Source organism: Odontomachus brunneus, unplaced genomic scaffold (genome assembly GCF_010583005.1).
Source record: "Odontomachus brunneus isolate Ranch 3 - 2012 unplaced genomic scaffold, Obru_v1 Obru_scaffold_004, whole genome shotgun sequence".
Classification (NCBI taxonomy): Eukaryota; Metazoa; Arthropoda; class Insecta; order Hymenoptera; family Formicidae; genus Odontomachus; species Odontomachus brunneus.
Window position 1 is genome coordinate 2035269 of NW_022639454.1, and position 23479 is coordinate 2058747.

The 23479-nt window shown below is 43.3% G+C and overlaps 1 protein-coding gene and 1 long non-coding RNA gene across 5 annotated transcripts in view; one reads left to right on the plus strand and one right to left on the minus strand.

Annotated features, from left to right (window-relative positions):
- Positions 1–23479, plus strand: part of LOC116845066 (transcription factor AP-2-epsilon) — a 188424-nt gene that overhangs the window by 159480 nt on the left and 5465 nt on the right. For all 4 annotated transcript variants that reach the window (XM_032817367.1, XM_032817341.1, XM_032817351.1 and 1 more), the window contains 4 exons: positions 827–1025; positions 10050–10168; positions 22938–23079; positions 23220–23391. In XM_032817367.1, coding sequence (XP_032673258.1) covers positions 827–1025; positions 10050–10168; positions 22938–23079; positions 23220–23391 — 632 coding nt within the window. The remainder of the gene's footprint in view (positions 1–826; positions 1026–10049; positions 10169–22937; positions 23080–23219; positions 23392–23479) is intronic.
- The window catches only part of LOC116845181, a 90928-nt gene that overhangs the window by 60122 nt on the left and 7327 nt on the right, over positions 1–23479 (minus strand). The window lies entirely within an intron of this gene.

The following is a 23479-nucleotide window of genomic DNA, read 5'->3' on the forward strand; positions in this document are numbered from 1 at the left end:
GAGAGAGAGAGAGAGAGAGAGAGAGAGAGAGAGAGAGAGAGAGAGAGAGAGGGAGAGAGAGAGAGACGCGGTATAACATAATTTCGGATCGGAAGCTGGTTCCGATATTCCTTGCTCCGCCGAGTCGTGAATCTTACTTTGACCTTCTAAGAGAATGGACTGGCAGTCTTAACTAGATTATTGCATTCCTCCGCTGGACGGAACTGATTACCGTCGTTTCTGACGCGAATACATGAACGAAAACTGCGACGGCCGAGTGTGTGTATCGGTAGTCAGTTTATAATAGACGGAGCGAAATCACGCGGCGTATTTTAAGACTCGCGACATCGATCAACCGAGATCGGCACTTTGGAATTCGCACTGTTCGTCCGGCAGCCCCGTTAATAGAACGCGATTCAGATGAAGAGCCCGTCCGATGGAAACGTCGGTGGGCCGCTTTGCAACTCCCGGAAATCTCCCTCCCTCCGACCCATTAGAGCCATTAAATCGCGCTATTAAACGATGCTTATCGACGGTTTAACGAGGGGAGTTCATTACCGCGCGAGCGCGAGGTAAAAATGCGTCGACGCGTGTCTCGTCGCTGACGTGCGACTACATCCTTCTGCTGCTTCTTCTTCGGCAACGTTGCGATACGACGCACGTTCGACAAAAATCTACGATCAGGAATGAACGAAGAAAGACACGGAAAAACAGAGAGCAGTGTGAAGGTTGTTAAAGAGTACCTCTAAAGTACCAGGTTCACAGGTTCCTAGTTTTTTGTTTTAGAGGGAAAGGAGAGTCGCGCGCATACATCTTGCCTTAACTATCATGTTTTATCATTTTGCAGATATGAAACCATCGGACAGGAGCGAGAAGGGCATGTTGTCCGGAAATGCGCAACCGTCGGACGTGTTCTGTTCGGTCCCGGGACGATTATCGTTACTAAGCAGCACCAGCAAGTACAAAGTTACGGTAGCAGAGGTACAAAGACGGCTATCGCCTCCGGAATGCTTGAACGCGAGTCTCCTCGGTGGCGTACTACGAAGGTAAGGGATCGATTTAAAAGCGATTTGCGACATCGATCATCTCGTACGCGTCGTCTTCGTCGTGTTTTGCAGGACGTGGAAGAAATAAACTTGCATTTTACCTGAGAAACGGAGACTTTTCGCTGAATGTAAAATTTGATAGAATAAATTTAATAAAAAAATTAGAAGAAATTTTTTGAAATTCAAAGAATTTCAAATTTTAATTTCGAAATAAACTCTTGGAGATAAAAGTAAGTGCAACAATACGCGTCAATTGCACTGAGAAAAAAATACTGGAAAAACTTTGGATTTTCTCTTCTCTCTCTTAGAATCGCATGTTTGAAACATTACAGTCAGAACTATAATTTCCTATAATTGTTATAGGAAATCGGACTGGGCGCCAATTAGAGATTCCGCGAAATTTTCTATGCGAATAATAATAACCTTATGCGAATGTTAACACTACTATTTTCATGTTAGAACAATCAGAAAATATGGTTTGGGTTCAGAATGACTATAATTTTAGTTAGATCAATCATTTTTTCTCTCAGTGTATGTACGCGATTAACTCGTGTGCTGTGTGAACTTTATCTCGCAAATCGAAAACACAGCCATTGATTCGCCAGTACTTCTCTTCTCTATTGCCTCTTTAGTTAGTTGCCTTTTGTACACAAGCTTCTCCCTACTGGCGCTCTTTGAATAGCTCTCCCAGCAGGGAGAAAGAGAGAGCGATTCATTCATCCGTTTTCGATCACGCGCGAGCGCTTGGGCTCTGTCGAGCTCTTAGCAGCCCATAAACAAACCGTTAGAATAATTTGGCGTTACGCGCGACCGATTAAATATCGTTCCCGTGAGAATCGACGCGCCTATCGGCAGGTAGGAGATCGAAGGTTCCCGATACCGTTGCCCGCACGAGTTGTTGTTCGGCTGGTACGCTCGCAGCACGTTATATCGCGTCATTTTATCGCTATTATCGCGTGTTTTTGTATCGGCCAAAATTAATTTCCCAATTCGAAAAGTGGAATGACCACCATCGGAGCCATTGGAACCGAGTCGAGTGAATAATCTCATTCGAAATTGAAGAGAAAGTTCATGCAAATTTTCGCTTGTCTTGAATGAGATTTTAGTCCGAGAAACCCGAAGAGTAAACTCGAGAAATTCATCAAAACGAATATTTAAAATCGAACATTATCCTGCGATTAGAAATTTATCCCATGATCCTGATCAAATTGATCCCCATCCGCGTCGAGGAAGCGAGGGATAATGCTTGCGCGTCGATAAAAATACAACGGATGTGTCGTGTAATCGCATGCGCAGAATGAAAATGGGACTTGGTCGCGATTTCTCACCGCGAGTCGTCTCGCGAGAGAGACGAAACGAACGCGGCGTTACACGCTTCCCACGAGGCTCGCTGCGAGCCTCCTGAAGGGCGCGGGCAATCCGCGGATATCATTCTGATTCCATGACGGTAACGAAACACGAGACACGAGTGTGTTCGCGTTTTGCATCTCGCAGTTGCACAGTTAAGTTTCACTTCCGGCCGCGCGTCGAAAATAATCGGCGTGACCGATGCAAGGCACGATGCGAGGGACAATAACGCGGCGCGGGATGAAGGATAGCCGCGCGGGCGCGCAGTGCACACCGTTATACGACTTTATCCGCGGGACTAATTAATAAAGAGCCCGCTGCCGCTGTTCGGCTCATCCGGTCTTCTTGCAGGCGGCCGTCAACCGTAGCGCCGGCAACCGTCTGATTTATGGGGGGCTCCTCGTGGGGGAGCGTCCTCCTTTATCTGATTCGCCGTGTTATCTGGCTAGAACAGTGCTCATTGCGCAATGCTTTATCACCCAAGGCATGGATTAATCACCGTACAAGTAGCCAGGCGTACATCGCTTCCACGCACTCCTCTCGCGCGTCCGTGCAACTCTCGCGTCGATTCCTCGAGTCGCGCAAGGGATGCCGCGACGAAGAGGGTGTGCGCCGTCCATTTCCATCACGAGCGAATGTCGCCTAGAGATTCATCGCCGGACGCGCGCACTGGGAGTCATCTCAACCCTTTATAACTTAATTGTTTCATTCTGAAGAGAAAATGGCGGAGCAGCGGGGCGAACATCGTGGGATATCAATTGATCGCGTCAAGTTTTATGAGCAAATATTTAGCTCACAAATATTTCCTTACTTTCAAGTAATATGCTATCTCTCTTGTATAATAATATCTCTTACGAGATCGACTCTTTCTTTCTTTCTTTCTTTCTCTCTCTCTCGACTTACACCTTAGAGAATTTATAAACATTGTGTTGCGCGCGAGAGGAGTGTCGAAGCCTCGGTGGCCGAATGGGAAGGCATCCCGCCCGGAAAGTGGGAAGGTTTTCAGGTTCGAGTCCTGGCGGAGGCAGTTTTTTCGCAACATATAAAATGAATCTATTCGAGTCATCGGTTTAATGGGGATTTTTGAGAATATAAATATATATATAAAAGTTTGGGACTCAAGGATCGGTCTAAGTATGGAAGGTTGATTCGCCACGTACGATGATCGAGAAAAAATTCCGATACATGCGTTTGACATGCTGGACATATTATCCTCCCACTATCATATTAATATTATTAAAACAGTATTAATATCTAATAGCACTCCGTGCTTGGCTCCTTATAGGCCTTTCAAATATTTCTGTTATTAAAATTCTGACATAAGAAATTAAATTCGTTCATCGCTTTTAGGCAAACTCTCTCGAGCGCAGATTGAGTGCACAAGCATTATTAGTCAGGGTTGCCCATAATTTTCAATCACGGGATTTCTCGCAATCGCACGGGTAAATCCCAGTTACAGCATTGCGCTTGTACATACACCTTGCTGACGACGCTCGCATCGCCCACGAATACTCGGCCGATCTCTCTCTCTCTCTCTCTCTCTCTCTCTCTCTCTCTTTCGGTGGCGGACTCCGCGATGCGCGGGATCTTTCGTGCGAGGGCACCGCCGCGAAATAAATCGCTAATAAAGCGGCCCGATCTATCCCCGATGCAAATGAGACATTAATAACCCACGCAGCTTCGAGTGTCAATTCCTGCGAATAAGCGGGCGGACGAGCATACGCCTGAGGCGTGCGCACGGCATCTCGCGCCGAACGCGACGTTATAATTCATCCGTCCGCATAGCGATCTGACCGATAATTACACGCGCTGGGCCTGACTCGCGCCACCATAGATTCTCCATCTCTCTCTCTCTCTTTCTCTTTTTCTCTTTTTCCCCTCCTGTGCCCTCCTTTTGTCTCTCCCACTGTGTATCCTCGGTCCCATTCGCGCGGCAGTCTGTGTCCGCGTGAATCCATAAGGATTCGCCGCGATAGTCGCTTGCTCGCCCGCAATACGCCTCGAGAGATCTTCAGAAATCGATTGCGGCATTGCGCGGTATACACCGGTCGCGAATGCATGCGAGAGTCAATGCATGCACTTTTGTCGCGGATGCACCGTCTTACCTCCCGTTTTCCTACTCTTCTTCATCTTTTCTCTCTTTCTCTTTTTCTGTCTGTCTCTCTCGTTTCCTTTTCTCTCTTTTCCGCCCGACAATCTTCGAGCACTGCTCTCTGTCTGTCTTTCTCTACTCTACACACAGAAAAATGCATTCGAGTTGCTTGCTTCAAATATTTTACAATTCTGTATATATCTGCGGATCTATCAAATGAGTTCGTCATAAACACCGAAAATTTACTCGAAAATATTTCGAATTACTTCGAATCCTAATAAATGTAGCATTTCAATCAAGAATGTTAAATTGAAACAAAAATTCGCCCGCTACACAGGCAACCTTTTCTCGGTAAAGTTTCATGATATTCTTGTAAAGAGAATCAATTTTGTGTACATAACAACAAGTGTCTCTGCAATCTGTCATATAATTTTATATATATATATATATATATATATATATATATATATATAATATATATATAATCTGTCATATAATTATATATTTTAAGACTATTGTCAAGAAAAAATATTCTACGTTGAAGACAATTATATTGCTTAAGAGAAGGACAGTAAATGAAGCAATCGCTTTTCTCAGCAGTAGAATGACATTTTCCTGTGTGCATTCTTTATTCTACCTGTTCGTCCTTACTCTACTCTGCTCTGCTCTACTCTTTTGACACGTGCGTTTCATTTATTTTCGTTTCGCCATTTGTGCACACACACACACACACACACAAACGTCAACTTGTCGGACACACTTGTCGGATTTATTCCGCGAGTAGAATAAGTGCGAACGCGAGCACCGGTGTCCCCGGTGTCAGCGATTAGCATAAACGTCTACTGGAAGTATCTCGCGATCACGAGATCGCGAGCGAGTGATCGGTCGGGGAATGAAACGGGACAGTGACAGCGCTCTCGCGGTCTGTTTCGTTGATTATGGCTGAATTAACTCGAACGAACGATCTCGCACGAAAGCGAGATAGCGGGCACGTTAAGCCGGTCGAAATATTACGACGTCTAATCGATAGCGCCAGGACACTTGGACCCATCTGTTTTAGAAGTCTGAAAGTTAAAGCGAGTCACCTAACCGCGCGGCCGGCTTTTGCGCGATCGGACAGAAGTTTCACCTGTCTTATTCCCCTGTTTCTAATATTTTCTGTTGTTTTTTCAAGAAAAGGAGGGCTATAAAAGCCAATATACAAATATAACAGTGTAATCAAACTAACTATAAAAGTTTAGTGTAATCAAACTAACTATAAAAGTTTAGTATATGTCCTCTGGATTTATCCAATTATATATATCTTTACTGAGGGAAAAATTACCTTCAAATCAACATATATTTCTTTGATGGATGCCATTAATATATTTATTGAAATCTAAATTCTCTTTATTTAAACCAAATATTGTTTACTTAAACAATATTTGATTTAAATAAAGAGAATTTAGATTTATAAGTAAATATGTTAATGGCACCCATCAAGGAAATATTTGTTAATTTTAAGGTAATCTTTCCCTCAGTGTTCTTGATATCATTTTACATTGCCACTGAAGAGAGTCCATTGAAGAACCGAAAAGATCGGTAATCTAATTTTTATGAAATAAATACTTCCTCTATGTATCCAAAAAATGCAATGTATCCAAAAAATATGCACTAACTTTTACAGTTTCAGTCAGTTTGATTACATCACTACAACTATGTATAGGCTTTTTCCTCTCTTTTCTTGATTTTATATCGAAAGAGCCTATTTAATTAATTTTTTGTTGTCTTTTCTTTCCTCTTTTTTTTAACGACATATATTCAGCTTTGCAGGAGACTGTTGTGCGCGCACCAGTTGTTATGTAAGCGACAGGTACGCTAATGTCATAGTTAAGTTTCACTTTCCGGGTAAAAAAAGTTGCGGCAAAAAAAACCGTCACATTATTATTCTCTCGTCGCGTTTCTCGTTAAATCCGCCGATAATCGCACGACTATTGCGACACAAAGATCGATCGAACGTTCGATCTTCCATTTTATTCTGTAAGGTAAATGTCCCAGTGATTGAACATTGCTCTAACGATTGAAACATTAATAATATCTTTGCATTTAATATCTCTAAAAAAAGTCTTTGATATTTTGTTTTTTAGATGCTTTTATGCCAATTTGCAATATTATTTAATGAACATTTAGTCACTGAATTTGTATCATTCAGTAATTAGGACATGATTAATTTTTCAGTTCAATCACCGACACAACCGACACTGCATAATACTTCATTGAAATTGCAATGGACTATTTTATTTTCTATTATATTTTTCGATTCTGAGAAATCAAAGTTTTATCTGTAAAACATTAGTTTCGTTAGTAATTCCATCAATTATTTATATAATAATTTTGATCACTTTTTCACGGTTTAAAAATGACGGATAAAAGACAGGTAAAATGCTACCATCATATTCAACTTACGTTACACTTTTTCCAAATCGATTCATTTTGTTCTTTAGGATTCTTGGGTCCTGATATGATATTCTCTCACTTGGCAAAACATCGATATGGGCAAAGCACGTCCAACACGACGTGGCCACGTAACAAACTCGGGTGAATAAAATTAGCATGGACAATTAACGCAGACACGCGTTATCGATCGACAGACGTCGTTTGCGCGTCACACTAATTGCCGCGCGTGATTCCGCGTCGTCTTCCTCGCGAGACGACGAAGGAAGCGGAAGGTGTCCTGAATGAGCCCTGATCACAAAGCCCCTCGGTTTACTAACCGTCGCGTGGCGCCCGTAGCGCGATTAACGATGCTAGTGTTCGAGGACGTCTCGAGTAATCTCGGGGGAACCCGGGTGTTTCCTATCGGCGGGATCGACGACGACGACGAGGGTGGTGCGAGCGTCCCGCGCGGGAGGCGAAGAACGGGAGACGCGCGTCTCTCTGTGCGGATCTCTCCGAGGATCCTTCTCGGCACAAGACTCCGTAATGAGCGCAGCCGCGCTCTCGTCACGTAACGGCGCGGAACGACGCCAATGATCGTTAACAACAAATACGAGAATTCGATTTGTCTTGGCGCGCTCGTCCTCGCGAACGATGCGTCGCGACATTCACGCAACGACGAATAATTCCCATCCTCCGTGGCCGCGTGCATCGACCGTTTCCTACCGGAGAGATCGATGCGCGTACGAGGGCCGCGTAATCGGTGACGATTATCGCGCGCCGTACCAAACCAGTTCTCGAGGGGGGCCCGAAGAGACGCGCGCGTTAATAAGTCATGCCGGATGGTCGCGAATTATCGCGCGGGTCGCCTTGCAGATCGTCGCGATCTTTCCTGATTTCTTTTTCTTTTCTCTGCACAGAAGCGCGAGATAACCTGGGGATTATTTCGACGACGTGCACCTTTGAATTTAACGTCGTGTTTCTCGTGATGGAGTTCGGTTGTCGTGTGATGTAACGCAAGTGACGTTATGAAAATTTAATTTGACTGTAAGAGAGAGAGAGAAAGATTTAAAACGAGGGAAATGTCGACGGTGTAGATCCGAAGGAGCTGATATTAAAAACCCATAGCGGTAAAACGTATTAATTGTCGAGCGAGGCGAAAGATTTCCGGGCGGGCCGGGAACGGCTAAACCGAACAAAGGTAGGCGATACGCGTTACCGTTATAACAGGCCGGAATGATGGATGGACAGGGTGTGTGTTGGGAAAGAAGTCGCCGCTACTATCGCCTTCCCGTTGGTGTGCGTTCCACGAAAAAATTTACTTCGCAACATCGTCGGATTAATAACACGAAGTGCCGCCATGCGACAGTCCGTGCGAGCGTGAAAGAATTATATCGCAATTTTTAACGGTGCCTTGATAGACTTCGCTCAAAAAAAAAAGAGAGAGAGAAAGAAAAAAAACACGTGAACACATACCCGATACAGGAGTCAGCGTGAAATAAAAAAAAGAGGTGAAGTTGAAGTACCAACGCTCGGACACATACTTAATCCTTATATTGTCTTGTTCTTTAAATATGAATATATCAATATCTTAACATAAAAAAATGCATATATATATATATATTGAATATATGCATATATTCTATGTTGAAAATATTTAAAGACCAAATAAATATATCCAGAATTGGGATACGTCTCTAGAAATTGGTACGTTTATTTTAGATATGAATATTTAAGCTTTCAACATAAAAAATATATATACTGAATACATATTCTATATATGCTGAAAATTTAAATATTCGTATTTAAAAATCAAAGCAATAAGAATGTCTCGAATTAGGTACTTGTTCGCTCAGCATACGCATAGTGATGCACTCTACCGGTTTTTTGTGTAGTATTCGCTTCAGTTTGCGTGCGGTTTTGATAAAAATAGGAGAAAAATAGAAAATATAAATTACAAAAGAGGAATGATCTTCTCTTGGGTTGTCATTCTAGACATGTGATATGAACATTTTATTAGAATCCGAATTTTGAAGGTTCTGTGCTTCAAAGGGTTAAATGACAAAATCTACTCTTCTCTCTTACAGAGAGAATTAAAAATGAATATTGCAAGGATTTTGGCAAGAAGGGAAAGACGAGGAGATATTCGCGAATGAATTCAATTTCTGAATCATTCAACGCGCGAGCGTGTGTGTGTGTATGACCATCCAATTACCAATTTCCCTCTCTCAGTAGAATAATAGCGGGTCAAACATCGGCGAACAGCAGATCACATCGTTTCAGTCTCTCGACGTCGCTCTGTTGGCGCGAATGTTATTTCCCCGAAACGGCCAACAAACGCGACGCGCTTGATTAATCGTAACGAATGATCGTCATCACCGATCAACGAGCGAATCTAATCGTTGCGAATACACGCATTATCGTGCCGAGTGTTATCCCGATGATTAAGCCAGATCTACGTTGATACGCGACAAAAGCGCCCGCTCGCCCGGAGAGTCCGCAGCCTGAATAGACTACTACCTATGCGAACGCGCACAGTGCTCCTTTCAGCTCTCCCCGGAGGAGAGGATGGATGTCTGTCCCGCGAGGCACACGCGCGAATGGCCGCATCCTCGAACGTACGTTGCTCCGCGGCGTCGAGAGTTGCTCAATCGCCGATGACACACGTAGCCCCGCGTGGATTATGCTAATCCACCCGTATTTCCACCTCCCCCTCTCTCCCTGGCCCCTGCCTCGTCCTCTCATTTTTGCCGCTTCTCTCTTTCTCTCGCTCGCTCGTTCTCTCACGCTTCTCGATTTCGCCTTTTTAAAGGTGATCACGGCGAAAATGATTAATGGCGGAGTTCCGTTTTGAAATTCTCACCGTCGCCGGAACGAGCGGCGGCCACGAGGGTGGGCGCTCGCTCGCGCGTGTAACCGGACAAATATCATGTATGAACAGTAGATAAAGTATAAATAATACATTATTATCGGGACACGCGCGGATATATAAAGTGTACGCGACGCGAGCTCTTATTTGTTTGGCACTGCATGAAATTCGCATGAAATTCGCGACGAATTGACCATCTCGCTGACGAGACGATCGAAAAATCTCAAACGAAACTCGACGAATTGTTTACTTGAAATGTTTCTAAAGAAAAACGTTGCAATGTTTGCTTTGCATTTTCCAGGGCGAAGTCCAAAAACGGCGGACGTCTGCTTAGGGAAAAGCTGGAAAAAATCGGCCTAAATTTGCCAGCCGGTAGAAGGAAGGCGGCCAACGTCACGCTCTTAACATCCTTAGTGGAAGGTGAGTGTGTTTCCCTTTTTAGTTTCCAGCTACCGTCGCTCACCAACCGTTTTTTCAGTCACTTCTGTGAGAATGAGCGAAAGAGAACACGGCAAAAAGAGTGCCACGTTAACGCGCGCTTTTCCCGTCGCGATCTTTCGTCTACGGTAGGAATTACGTAGAATTTATTGCCGTCGCCTGTGAACGGCGAATACTCGCAGGTACGAGTCGCGCGGTGCCTCCTCGCCTCGTAGAATTCGTTGATGACATCATCTCATTAACGGCGTATATTAACTCTTTCAAAATTCTACGTTCGGGCGCGTTCCAGCTGCAACCTTGTTGCGCTTAATAAAACGCAAAGAACGGCGCGTTTTATTTAATTGCACATTTATCTGCCTCGCCTCGATAATAACGTGAAATATCACGGCCAAAGCGCCGCTCTGTAATTACCCGTTAATAGCTCGTTAATGAAGCTCTCGCCAAGTGCGAAGCGACGTTTATCGAAAAACACAATGTGTCGTAACGCGATATCGTAATGTAATGTAACGTCATGTCGATTTATGTTCATCGCGCCTGTCCTTAATCTTCAGAGTCGCGTGGATGAAGTCATTTCCGAATCGGGAAAACTTCAACATTGGAAGACGTTTCCAACGTTGATACCTCGCGTGGAAAGAGATACTCAGTTGGATTAACTGAATGTCTAGTAAGATATAAACGAATCAAAAATCATTTCAAGTTACTAGAATTCTGCTCGAATTAACAAGATTCTGATTAACCAAATAACAAGATTTCTGTAACCAGAACTTACAACTTTAATGCTCGTTTCTACCAATCTTGGGTAACTTAACTGGCTGGTTATTTCCGCGGAATTACTTATTTATTCACTTCCAAGTCGCGCCATAACGTTGGCCGTTCTTTCTCGGAGGTATCGATACACGACAGACGCGAGATATCGTCGGTTTATTAGAAAAAGAGATTTACATCGCCTGGAGTTGATGGCGCTTAGAATTTACTGGTATATACTTGCACGCAACGCGCCGCTTCGCCACGTACGAATTCCCGTGGAATTTCCGCCGCGGAATATCGAAATCAATAACGGACGACGTATTAGCCGGCCGTAAGCGTAATCGCGGCGTTGCCGGGCGATTTATCGCGAGCGATAAACGTAACGCTTTCCGATTTACTGCTGCCGTAATTTACACGTACATCTCCTCCCCGCGCCAATCCTTACCTCATTCCCTCGCTGTCATGACCGCGAAGAATTACATTCCTCGCGACGCCCACTTGTCTCGTAGGGCGCAGTGATGAAATCATCTCTTCGGAATAGCGCGAGCGCACATTAAAGCGAATTTACACGGTTCGGACTGGATGATCAGCGGGCGGGATGAGTCATTCGCGCGCGAGAGAGGTTGAATGAATTTTTATTTAGACACGCAACGCGCGCGCTCGAAAGTCTCCACGTGAAACATCCTCGCTGACGGAGCAGGCACTACAGGAGAACAAACATACGAATCCGTCTTCACATGCCGCGTTTCAAATTCGGACGTTCCCCCGACGTTCGATTCGAGTTTACTCGCGCGTCCACTCTCGCGTGAACTCAATTGTATCTTGTTACAACGATACCGTTATATTCGGTCATTCAGCTCGTACACGCTGTGAGAAACGATCGAGTAAAAAGAGCCCAGAGTTACGCAAATTCTACGACGCAAACTGCAATGGCGAGGCAAGGAAGTTAAAAAAAATTTTTCTGAAAGGATCAGGGCAATTTTGGTTCGCTGTATATGAAATCCTGAAATTGAACTCTATTTCGATATTTCAATTTATCTTCTTTTATCGTGTAAATCTTTGACCCTAGAATGGATACACAATTTTCATACCCGAAAATAAATGCATGCGACAGTCGATCATTTCGACTCGTGTCACAAAAATTCAACAAAGCTCAAGAAAAAATCCAGTGAAATAATATAAATCACAATGACAGTATACACTTTGACAGTATACACTCTCACATAAAAATAATATTGCACGCAAAGTTGTCAACTTTAACGTTAAAAAGGAGCAATAAATGCAAAATTTCGTGAAATAATGTTTGCTCAGTATCCATTCTAAAGTTAATTACGGCGTCTTTTATCTCGACCGATCATCCGGATCAAAGGGACAACGTCCCTTTTGTTCTTCCGCCTCGCGACAGTAACAGCGATCTTTTTGCTCGCGGGACGCGCACTCGGTCGCTAATCAGTGGGACATCCTACGGGATATCCCGAGAGCCGCGAGAGCGCTTAATAACGAGCGCGCGCCGGCCAACAGTGCCCTAATGACGCGCGCTTGGAAGTTTGTTAGAGCGTTGGCACGGACGTTGATTATAATTTATGGTCGGTGGACTTCCATAAAACATCGAGCGTGCTTTTCTTTCCTCTCTGCGCGACGAGGCGAGGCAAGGCGACGTCCTCGTCCTCATCCTCGTCCTCGTCGCTCCGTGACACGCGCCCGACCCGACTTCTTGCCAGCCGTCGTATATCCCGCCGAGATGGAGATCTTACGCGACGATTTAAAGATTCAGACACGCACGTAAACGTGAAATTAAACGCGCGGCGTGCTGATTAAATACGCGTTACGCCGCGGACACGAGCTGGCAATTGCCCTGCGTGTTTCTCGCAGCCATGCGCGCGTTATCAACGACTACATTGTTACGGCACCATCAGACAAAAGTATCAATCGCCCAACATGTCTTAGGCGTGCAGTGTCGGTGTGGTCGAACGGATCACGAACATCGCAACGGCACTTCGCAACCTCCCAGGTCGCGAAACGAACGTCACTCGCGTGCGCGCGCGATAAAAGCAGGAGAGACCCCCTGATATGACCTCCTTCCTCGTTTTCCGAGTTACCTCGCAATCAATCCTCATACCTTTCATGATAAATATACGTCCCAGAGAGCGCGTTAACGCGGCAAATACAACTGATTGATCGTGTTTATCGTTCTGATCCCCCCGTCTGTCTGCTCTCGGGATAATGCAGACACGTGGAAGAGGCGCGTTCCCGGGAACTTTAAATATGTATACGATTGCCATTTGCATGCAGATCGCGGCTCGCGCGAACGTCTGCTGGAAGTTAGAGATCACTGTTATTAAGCGATCGAAAATCGTATAATGTGCCCGTAAGTATACGGATGCGCAGGACAGCCTCGTGGTGATCCCGTTCTTAATTGATACCCACGTCTCTATCGCGCTTTAATGCCGCACGAGATGATGCAGTGAGCTAATGACAGTATTCGTAATGTTCGCTTTGGATTTTTACGCGATCTAGCATGAAGATGCACAAACCCGCCCGACGGATCTCGCGTTTTAGATTTAGACAGATAAGAGTAACCGCGCGCAAGAGAGAGAGAAGGAGGGAGAAGGGAAGAAAAGAGAAAGAAAGAGATCGATAAGCGATGCAACTCGACGGCATCGCTGCACGGATTGTTCGGGGATACTAATCTGTGAGCCTTTGTTGAATCTCAAGCGTTAGGCTGACCATCGAGATGCTAAAATTAAATAGTCGTTATTTAGTAACGAGCAAACCAAACGAATGCCTCTTTGCCAGCAAATGCCCGCAATATAAGAGAAATATTCGAAAAATATTGAAGTTATAAAAATACATACTGAGAGAAAAAAAATGTGTGAAAAATAAAAAAAATGTATATTCGATGAACACTAAATATATTCACTGTAAAATCTGAATTCTTTTATTTAAACGGAATAAATAGAATAAACAATGACTCTCAAAGGAAGCCAAAGTTTTAAGAAAATGTATATTTCCTTATTGGAGAATATATTTCCTTATTAGTAGCCGCGCGGAGAACAAACATCTTCTATTCCTTAGATATTTCTTTTCTCAGTATGCATATCATAAGCAATCAAATTATTGAATTGTTAAATCATAAAATTGAACATTGCAACAGAGGGCCAAAACATCGACTGGGTGCATTCCAGTTCGATGACGTCTTTGAAGTGTATAATTCCGCGAAAAGAAATCGCAGAGATTTCAATCTGCTGAACAAGGAGGCCGCTCCAAATTTCCGTCGGCGAAAAGTCACGAGTTTCTATCTATCGAGCACCGTCTCGTTAATTTCATCTGGCTTCCTCGTCACGAAATAATAGCCGTTTTGTTGCAGCAACAAACGTTTCCCGACGGGTCACCCCGCGTACGCCATCGTGATCTTACCAAGTAAGGGTTGTCCAAGCGAGTTCAGGTCGTATCGCGCGCGCTCTCTTTTCCTTGGATTCGAGGATACGCCGCCTCGTTTTCCGATCCGCTGTTGCGCAATAAATACCGGCGTGTAAACGCTACCTGATCGTGCAATCTGTCGCGTACTACCCGCGAAAAAAAAGAGAGATAATGAGATATGCACGTGCCACGGTTTTGCATTATTCTAATCGTACGTTCGCAAGAAGCGCGACGGGAAAAAAAGGGAAGAAAAAATGAAACAGCTAAGAGCATGTTCAGAGAAATGACGTATGGCGGAATAAACGATGAGTCTCGCTTATTCACAGACTGCGTAACATTCTGCCACTTTGTCTAATTGAAAGAGTCTCGCTCGGAAGTCCCATTCAGAGATATCTGTAGGAGAAAATCCCGACGCGCGCGTTCACGAGGGGGGAATGTCGCTTGAGCGCGCTCCTACGGCGAGCACGGCGAAAGTGTGGGAACTTCTGTTCGCCACACACGGGACCGAACGGAAACCGAGTTTGTTCGAAGAATCGATTTTCCCCGATTTTTTTTTTTTTTTTTTTTTCTATACCTCGCGCAAAAATTCAGCGCCAAGAAAGTGGGACAGGCGAGAGTTACCGGTTTTCTTCCGTCTACCTCTGTCGGTCGACGTGTGTCGGAGGAGAGGAAAAAAGAGAGGAAGGAACGAAGCACAGTTAAAATATCCACGGATCCACGGATAATTGCGGTAATTATAGTCATTACGGTAATTCGATAGTTCCTTTTTATATCGTGCGGCAACGGTTCGGTTCTTAGTCTCTCGTCCCCGCTACGATATATGCTGTACTGCCGCAGTCTCAGATTAGAATGGTTGAAGGATGTAACGTGCAATTGGGAGTTGCATCGAAGCAACATGCACACACCGCGGGCTCGAAGAATGCGTATTTTAGAAACATTATACGCCTGTACGGCCGACCGCAGCCGGCTCGCGTTGTAAAGCTTTAACCGGCATGAAACCGCAAGGTATCCGAACACGATGACCTCCGCTACGCGGAAGAGAATTCCCGAAATCCTCCTCACCGCTTCGATTATCAGCGCGTATAATGGAACGTGATTTGCGGTCGAAGGCCGACGATGGAGCGCGCCTGTAAGTCGTACAAGAGCGTCTGACGAATAAGGTCGAATAAGGAGTATTCTATCTTCAATTCTGTCTCTCTCTCTCTCTCTCTTATCTCTCTTGAAGTGGGCGAGTCTCCGTCAATACCATCTTGACGATTCAAATCGATACACACGACGCGGTCATGCGAATTATTCGACACAATATATTAATTATTTTGGAATTAAAGTGAAAATTAAAATTTTATCGTTACTCTGTTTGAGTTGAAATTTCACTTGTTATATATTGTAAATGTTAACTTTAAACATTATTCTTATCACTTTAAATATACTTTACATTCTTTTTTACAATCTCATTACCAGTAATAACTTTGCTAAGGATAGATTCGACGCAAAAAATGGACAAGGCGCACGGTGCGAGAAATAATTGATCTAAATAAGTTAATGTTGCAATATCTGTATCACAGCCATCAATTATCACTCAGTACTTCCTCATAATCGGCTATTGATGCAATATTCTTATATTACTAGTGTTACATAAATTGCAGAGCTTGTTACGCAACATTTTAATGGGCTATTATAATCCGCAAATATTGAAAATTCTCAACTATATCGTCTTGTTGATTGCAGATACGCATATTTGAAATGTGAATGAACAATAGTTGCAATTCGCGCAATGAAGATTTTATCCTTTCATTTGGAAGATCCAGACGAAAAAGCTGCGTTAATCAAAAGTAAAATGTACGATAACGTAAAAATGATTTCCCTACAGACTGTTTATTCCTCACACTGTGAAGCGCGTATACACACTGAGAGAAATAAAAATGGCTGATCTAACTAAAACTATAATCCTTTTTGGCTCGAACCACATATTTTTTTGCAGCAAAATGATAGTAGCAACATGTATATAAGATTATTATCACTAATATTACAATAGAATTAAAAAAGACGGTCTTCTTGAATATAATTTACAGCAATTATTTTTTTATATGATGATAGTTACAAATATCAGGCATTTTCTTCTCAGTGCACGCAGAATAAAGAACGGCAAATCTACAGCACACTCTCTGTGCATAATCGTGTCATCAACGTCAGCATATACGCTGATTGCAAAAAAGGGGAAAAAGTCGTAATTACTCAGTCGCGTAATTAAGCACACATTTCCTCAGCCGATCTTCTCGCTGCGCCGCGTGGCGTATCAGTCGCGTATGATTTCCGATCGATTATCCGCCGATTCGCGATCGCCACGGTGAAGTCGTCAAACAAGCGCGGCCGTTCATCAATTCACGAGTCACGTTACCCATTCGTTCTCATTTACCCGCGCCCGCTAATCGGAACTTCCCATCTGCGCGCGCTCCCTTATAGTGCGCGGCAATCTGCGGCGTGCATCTGCGAGTCCCTTCGTTTTATTGAGTCATACTCTCTTTCTACCTCTCTATCTCTCTCGCGCACTCGTTACATGTCTAAACTGCACATTCTTTCAAGTGTCCGCGTCGCGTTGCGTCGAAACGTGATTAACGACGGTGTTAAGGCAGTTGTCCCGCGACGATGTTAAGGCAATTGCCTCGCGACAGTATTATCAGAATAGTCTAGTCATACGACAGAGAGAAAAAATCGAATAGTTTGGACAGAACACATCACACAAACGCTTACTGTTTTGGTCCTAAAATATTCAAACTTCAACATAAAATATGGAGTACATACATACACATTCTATGTTAAAAGTTTAAATATATATTCCTATTTAAATACCAAAACAATAAAAATGCCCAGGATTAGATACGCGTCCAAGAATTGATACTTTTATCTTAACTGGTCAGAATTCTGCTTATTAGCTAGTTCCTGGCCACTTATTCTCCTGTCCACTTTCTGAATAATTACTGTCTAATAAGTCCCAGGCAATAAAGACTGGCCGGTTTCTGACTAGCGACCAATTTCTCCTAGAAATTTTTCTACTTGGGTCTTTTGCAAAATGCATATTATTATTTCATTAACCCCTTCGCTGGCAATGACGCCATTTGGCGTCAAAGAGAAACGTGCCCAGATGGCCAATTGGCGTCATGCATTTATTTTGCGATTCAATGATGCAAATTTTGTCATATTCTGTACATAGGGGTTTTTGGGGTCTCCGAATACGATTTTGAAGTCAGAATTGTAAAATTCAAAATGGTGAATCCAACATGGCGGATCGTTATATTCGAAAAATGAAACATCTTGTTTGATTTGATTAAAACTTGATATAGAGGGGTTTTTGGGGTCTTTGAATACGATTTTAAAGTCAGAATTGTAAAATTTAAAATGGTGAATCCAATATGGCGGATCGTTATATTCGAAAAATGAAACATCTTGCTCGATTTGATTAAAACTTGATATAGAGAGGTTTTTGGGGTCGCTGAATACGATTTTGAGGTTAGAATTGTAAAATTCAAAATGGTGGATCCAATATGACGGATCATAAATTCGAAAAATCCAGTCTTTTGAAACTTGTTATAAGGACTTTCGGGGAAAGCCATTTTGAATTTTACAATTCTGACCTCAAAATCGTATTCAGCGACCCAAAAACCTTCTGTACACCAAGTTTCAAAAAAATTGTCCGACTTTTTTCTCTACCCACCGGGGCACAAACAGTGGAATGAACGTGCCAGCGAAGGGGTTAATGGAAGACACGAGAAGAGGGCCGGCTGTTTCTAAAAGGATTGCCAAAGAATTAATTTCCTTTCGTTCACGGACGCGAACTTGCGGTTGAGATTGCTCTTATCACTCGGCTGCATATGCAAGAGCCACTCGTTCCGTCTGTCTGTCAGTGGCCGTTCCTTCTCTCGATTCGTTGTCTCTTTTTAATTAATTTAAGAGACGCGGCAAGAGGGCCTCTCTCGAAGAGGAAGAGTGCAACAAGATAAAATGCAAGCTAGACGCGCTTCCACGATCGTAATCGCAAGCTCTTCGCGCGCGGCACGCTTGCGTGCATGCGTTCTCGCGCGTATTGGCGCGATTGAGGCAGGGGCATGCCAGCGGACACGCTAATTTACTTAAAGGAGATTAGACGAAGAAGCGGAAGAAAGGCGCGGGGGAGATATGCAAATCCGACGCGGAAGAGCGGAGACCGCGGTAAGCTAAAGTGCGGCCCGAAACGACCTGTTGCATCGTCGTCTCGTCGCGCACGACGCGGACGCGCGCGCGAGGGTGCCGCATGAATCCGCGACGCGGCCTACGCCTGCCGATAAGATCGCCGATAGTTAACTTACTGTCGGCCTCTGCACGCACTCAGCACGAGAGTCGCGCAGGAAATAAGCGGCGCAATAAGCACGTCGATAAATACCGCGCCAAACTACTTACTGCTCGACATCGTCGCGCCTCGTGGGATTTGCGCGTCACGTAAAAGGGGACTTTTTCCTCGTTCTCTCCTGCCGAGAGCCGCCCTCCCCCTCCTTATCGTGTCCGTATCGATGCAGGAGATCAAAGTTAGAACGAGACTTGTCCTGAATGTAACGACCCACTTAGAACGAACTCCCGGGAAACGTTAACACTTTGACGGCACTTGTGGAAGTTTCCGCGTCGGCAAACTTCGAAAGTCCGCTTAAACGATATTTGAGGGTGTTTTGCCCATACCTCAAAAATAATACCGCGAACAATTTTGAAAAAATTGCGGATCAATTAATGAAACCATTATATCCTCCTTGTACATATTAAACCCGTACGTATTAAAATTTATCTTTATATAGCTCCCAACGGTATTATAATTAATATGTTCACAAGTAGCGTCACATGTGCGTAAAAGCGGTTATTTTTCTTTCTGTGTCTTCACACGAACAAAATCTACTTTACAAAAATATGTGGCAAAGGATTAAAATACGCGACGAACTCCTTGAGAACGAGGAGTCGTTCTGTCGTTAAAGTAAATATAAGATTATATCATCGATCTATCGATCGACTGTAACATTTTTTGCCGTGAAGTATATAAATCTCATTACGTAGTCGTTTCATACTTTTCGAGTTCGTTTCATACCTCATCAATCGTGTCTAAGTTTCTTGTCAGGTGTGCAATTATCTACACAGACAGGCGCGAGTAATCGAGAAAGAAAGAGAGAGAGACAGAGAGAAAAAAGCGATTCGCATTTTCAATTGAAAAGTGTCTTACTTACTGAATATGTTCTGGACGAGCTGCTGCACAGTGGAATTATGTAAAACTGGTGCGAGCGCAGCAACATTGTGTAACGTTAAACAACGCAAAACATCGACAGTTTCGAGCTACTTATGCGCTTTTCATAGCTGTGTTAGCGGTGTCTCGTTTCACTTAATGTGTATGCTCGCGTTTGCCCCGCCGCGCATTTTTTACCCTCGTCGTCGTCATCGTCGTCGTCGTCGTGGTGACCGCAGCAAAAAGCTTTTACTACCATAGCGTTACGACAGACCCGAGCATAAACACGTGGGATCAATGGCGCGTCTATTAAAATAACGACAGTCGCCAGTGCGCGAACTGTAATTTATGTCGCATAAAGTGGAACAGCCGTGTATGCGTCAAGTGCGCCTCGAATTATATCCGCAATAATATCGATTCTCGAAAATATCGGTTAAGAACTCTTAGAACGGTTAAAACGCTGTTCTGCTTTTTGCCTTTCGCGCGTGTCGTGCAGCTCGAAAGCTTCCAGAAGCGGTAGATCGTCTGTTAAGAACCCGAGTCGAAATTTTGGCCCCATGTTAAATCTTGAATTCTACAGCGCAGTAGAAGCTAAGTTAGCAAAGTAGGTTTAATTCTAATGATACAATTTACTCCTATTTTAATCCTGATGTCCGAAATTTCCCTTTGCACTTTCTTTAACGTCAAAATAGGTTGTGTTGTTTATAAGTTTTAAAATATTAAAATAAGTGTGGAAGTGTGTGAAATAGTGAGACTAAAAGTAGGTTCAAAATTTCGAGTTGGGAAGTGCCAATCCTTATTCGACTTATAAGGTGTTCCACCCACCCGCGGTTAATCAAAGGGGGAAAAGTTAATTGGAATTAATATATTTAAAAATTGAGGGAGAATAAAGGATAGAGAAGACGGTTCGTGTATGCATCTAATCGTAAGAGAAATCCGACTTATAAAATTTTTCGCGAGGTGAATGTACTGATCTCCGGACGGTTGAGAACGCTGCGAGAGAATATTATATAAAAGTCAATCGTAAAGAGAATTTTTTTGCGTAATTAACACAAATTAAAGATAGTCTGTTTGCTCTAAAAGAGTAAAGATAAATTAATTGAATATCATTAATAGTTATAAACCGGGATAAATACTTGATAAACAAGAAATTTCATAAAATGCAAATGCATTGATGTCCGAACATCTGTTTTACATAATGAATTTTTCATAGAGTTAACAAATCAACTTATACTTAACACTTTACATTTTAACTAGGAAACGATCTCATGTATTCTTATAATCCAGAAGAGCTTAATTTAGCCTTATGAATTCATTATTTCTTACTGTGAGAAAAGTATCCAGATATCCTCAACTCTTTTAGAGCCTTTTTAAAATGTATGATGAGTATATTTCAAGGCTATTATGACTATTGAGACTATTATATAAATGAAGAAAATATTATCTGTTGAAGATGACCATCGCTAAAAAAAACGATCACTCAACTAAATAGTCGCTTTCCTTAGCAACAGAATGATATTTTTCTTTCTGTATCCATAATTATTTCTATGTTACATCTCTTATCCAATGTTCCCATTTTCTGCATCACTTCTCTTAACCCATTAAGGCCCAAGAGAAAACCGCTAAGGATAGGTTTTCAAAAACCATCTAAATTAAGGCAAAACGTCGAAATTTGTTAAAAAGTGAAAAAAAAATTTGTGTTAGATTTCAAAATTTAAGATGGCGGACCAATATGTCGGCCCGAAAATTTGAAATTTTGACCTATTTGAGTGAAAATCCGTATAGGATTTTGGGTTCACTGAATATGAATATGCACTTATTTTTTCAAAATTTTTCAAAACGTACTTTCATTGAAATAAATAAAAATTAAAAATTTTTGGCCGCCATATTGATTTTTAAAGTCAAAAACCATTTTTCTTCTACAGTCTGCTAAAGTATGATGTTTAGCCCTAAAACAAACACCTTCGAAAGGTAGCTTATAATTTGGTTAGATTTTTCCCCAAATAACAAAACCATGTCAAATTTTCACATTTTTTGGCGGCCATATTGGATCCACCATTACGAATTTTGAAAAAATAAGTGCATACTTAACGAACCCCAAACCCCCTCCATACGGATTTCACTCAAATAGGTCAAAATTTCAAATTTTCGGGCCGACATATTGATCCGCCATCTTGAATTTTGAAATTCAACACGAATTTTTTTCACTTTTTACAAATTTCGACGTTTTGCCCTAATTTAGACGGTTTTTGAAAGCCTTTATCCTTAGCGGTTTTCTCTTGGGTCTTAATGAGTTAATTTATGCCATAAAATACAATTACTTGTACGTAAACGATGGATTTTGTGGCCTAGAAAGCTTTCCCTAAAACTAATCAATCGCCGTTCTCTTTTACCTCGGAAACAAATTTCCAAAGGGAAAAGGAGAGAAGCTTCGGCGATGAAGACTTTGGCGACTCCGGCCGAGTTCTTCGCGTCGAGGCGTAATATCCGTAAATCGTGAAATGGAACGAATTACAGGCGACAAAACGATTAACAATAATGACTTCCACGGGTTAAGGGCGGCAATCACCGCGTGCGTACTTTCACGCGTGCCGATACACGACGATGAAGTTTTATGAGGCCGATGGTATTTCCAATCGCAATTTGAGCGCGCGCTCAAATGCGAACGGTATCGCGGGCGGAAAAAATGATTCCAAATATAACTTCGTGTTCCCAGGCGATCTAGGCGATCCAAGCCCCGGGGCCCCGTATGTGTGTGCGAGGCTCTTTGCGCGAGCAACAATCTTGCCGGCGCACACGGCCATTATTACGCTGAAATTAGAAGGCTGTCAGTCATCGCGCGCGACGGTCTTGCTGAAACCTCATTATACTCCCCGCCTTCGGATTGGATCGGAGGAAGCTTAGAACGCGGTCCGAATCGGAGACGGTCGTGGATAATCCGCGAAAAATTCCGACGTATGTAAAACCGTTGCCGCGGTGCAAAGGAGTGAAACCTTTTACGGGTCGCCAGGAGCATTCCATGAGGAATGCAGCGACGACGGACTCTCTCGCGCGTGGAGATTCTCGCGTGCGAGAAGCCCTCGCACGATAGCGAGTTCTAAGTATGCCTGTTTTATTCTCAAGCTCTGGAATGACGTTATTAAAAAAATTGAGTAAAGAGAGCCGAGCCCCGGATCAGATGAATTTCGTAACGCGCTCGTGGATCCTCGTTGGGCCCTTAAGTCCTGCTATCGATACATACGCATCTCGGCGTCCTCGTTAATCTCGGGCTGCTTACGCGCGCTCTCTGAATTAGCATAATTGCGTCACGCGGCTGTATTACTTTACTAACACTTTGTTTCCTTTCAGGAGAAGCCATTCACCTCGCCCGAGACTTCGGCTACGTGTGCGAGACCGAGTTCCCCGCGAAGCAGGTCGCCGAGTATCTCAGTCGGCAGCATTGCGAGCCGCAGGATTCTTATAGGAGGAAAGAACTTCTTCATGCCACCAAGTGAGTATACAGTGTGACGTTAATCATACGTTGATGAAAAGAGAAAAGAACGAAACACGTTCTCTTGTTGTCGTGTCAAGATTCGTCTCGTGGAGAAAGTCGAGTAATCGATTCTGAAACTCTTCGCTATTCCCTTTCAGACAAATCACCAAAGAGCTGATGGACCTTCTGAACCAGGACCGATCGCCGCTTTGCAATACGCGACCGCAACACATCCTCGATCCAAGTATACAGAGACATCTCACTCATTTCTCGCTCATATCACACGGATTCGGAAGTCCCGCGATCGTGGCCGCTTTAACGGCTATACAGGTAATGCAACGAAGAAAAATACCTTATTTTTTATTCTAAAAAATATATATATCCAATTTACTTTTTATTCTATAAAAAAAAAAAAAAA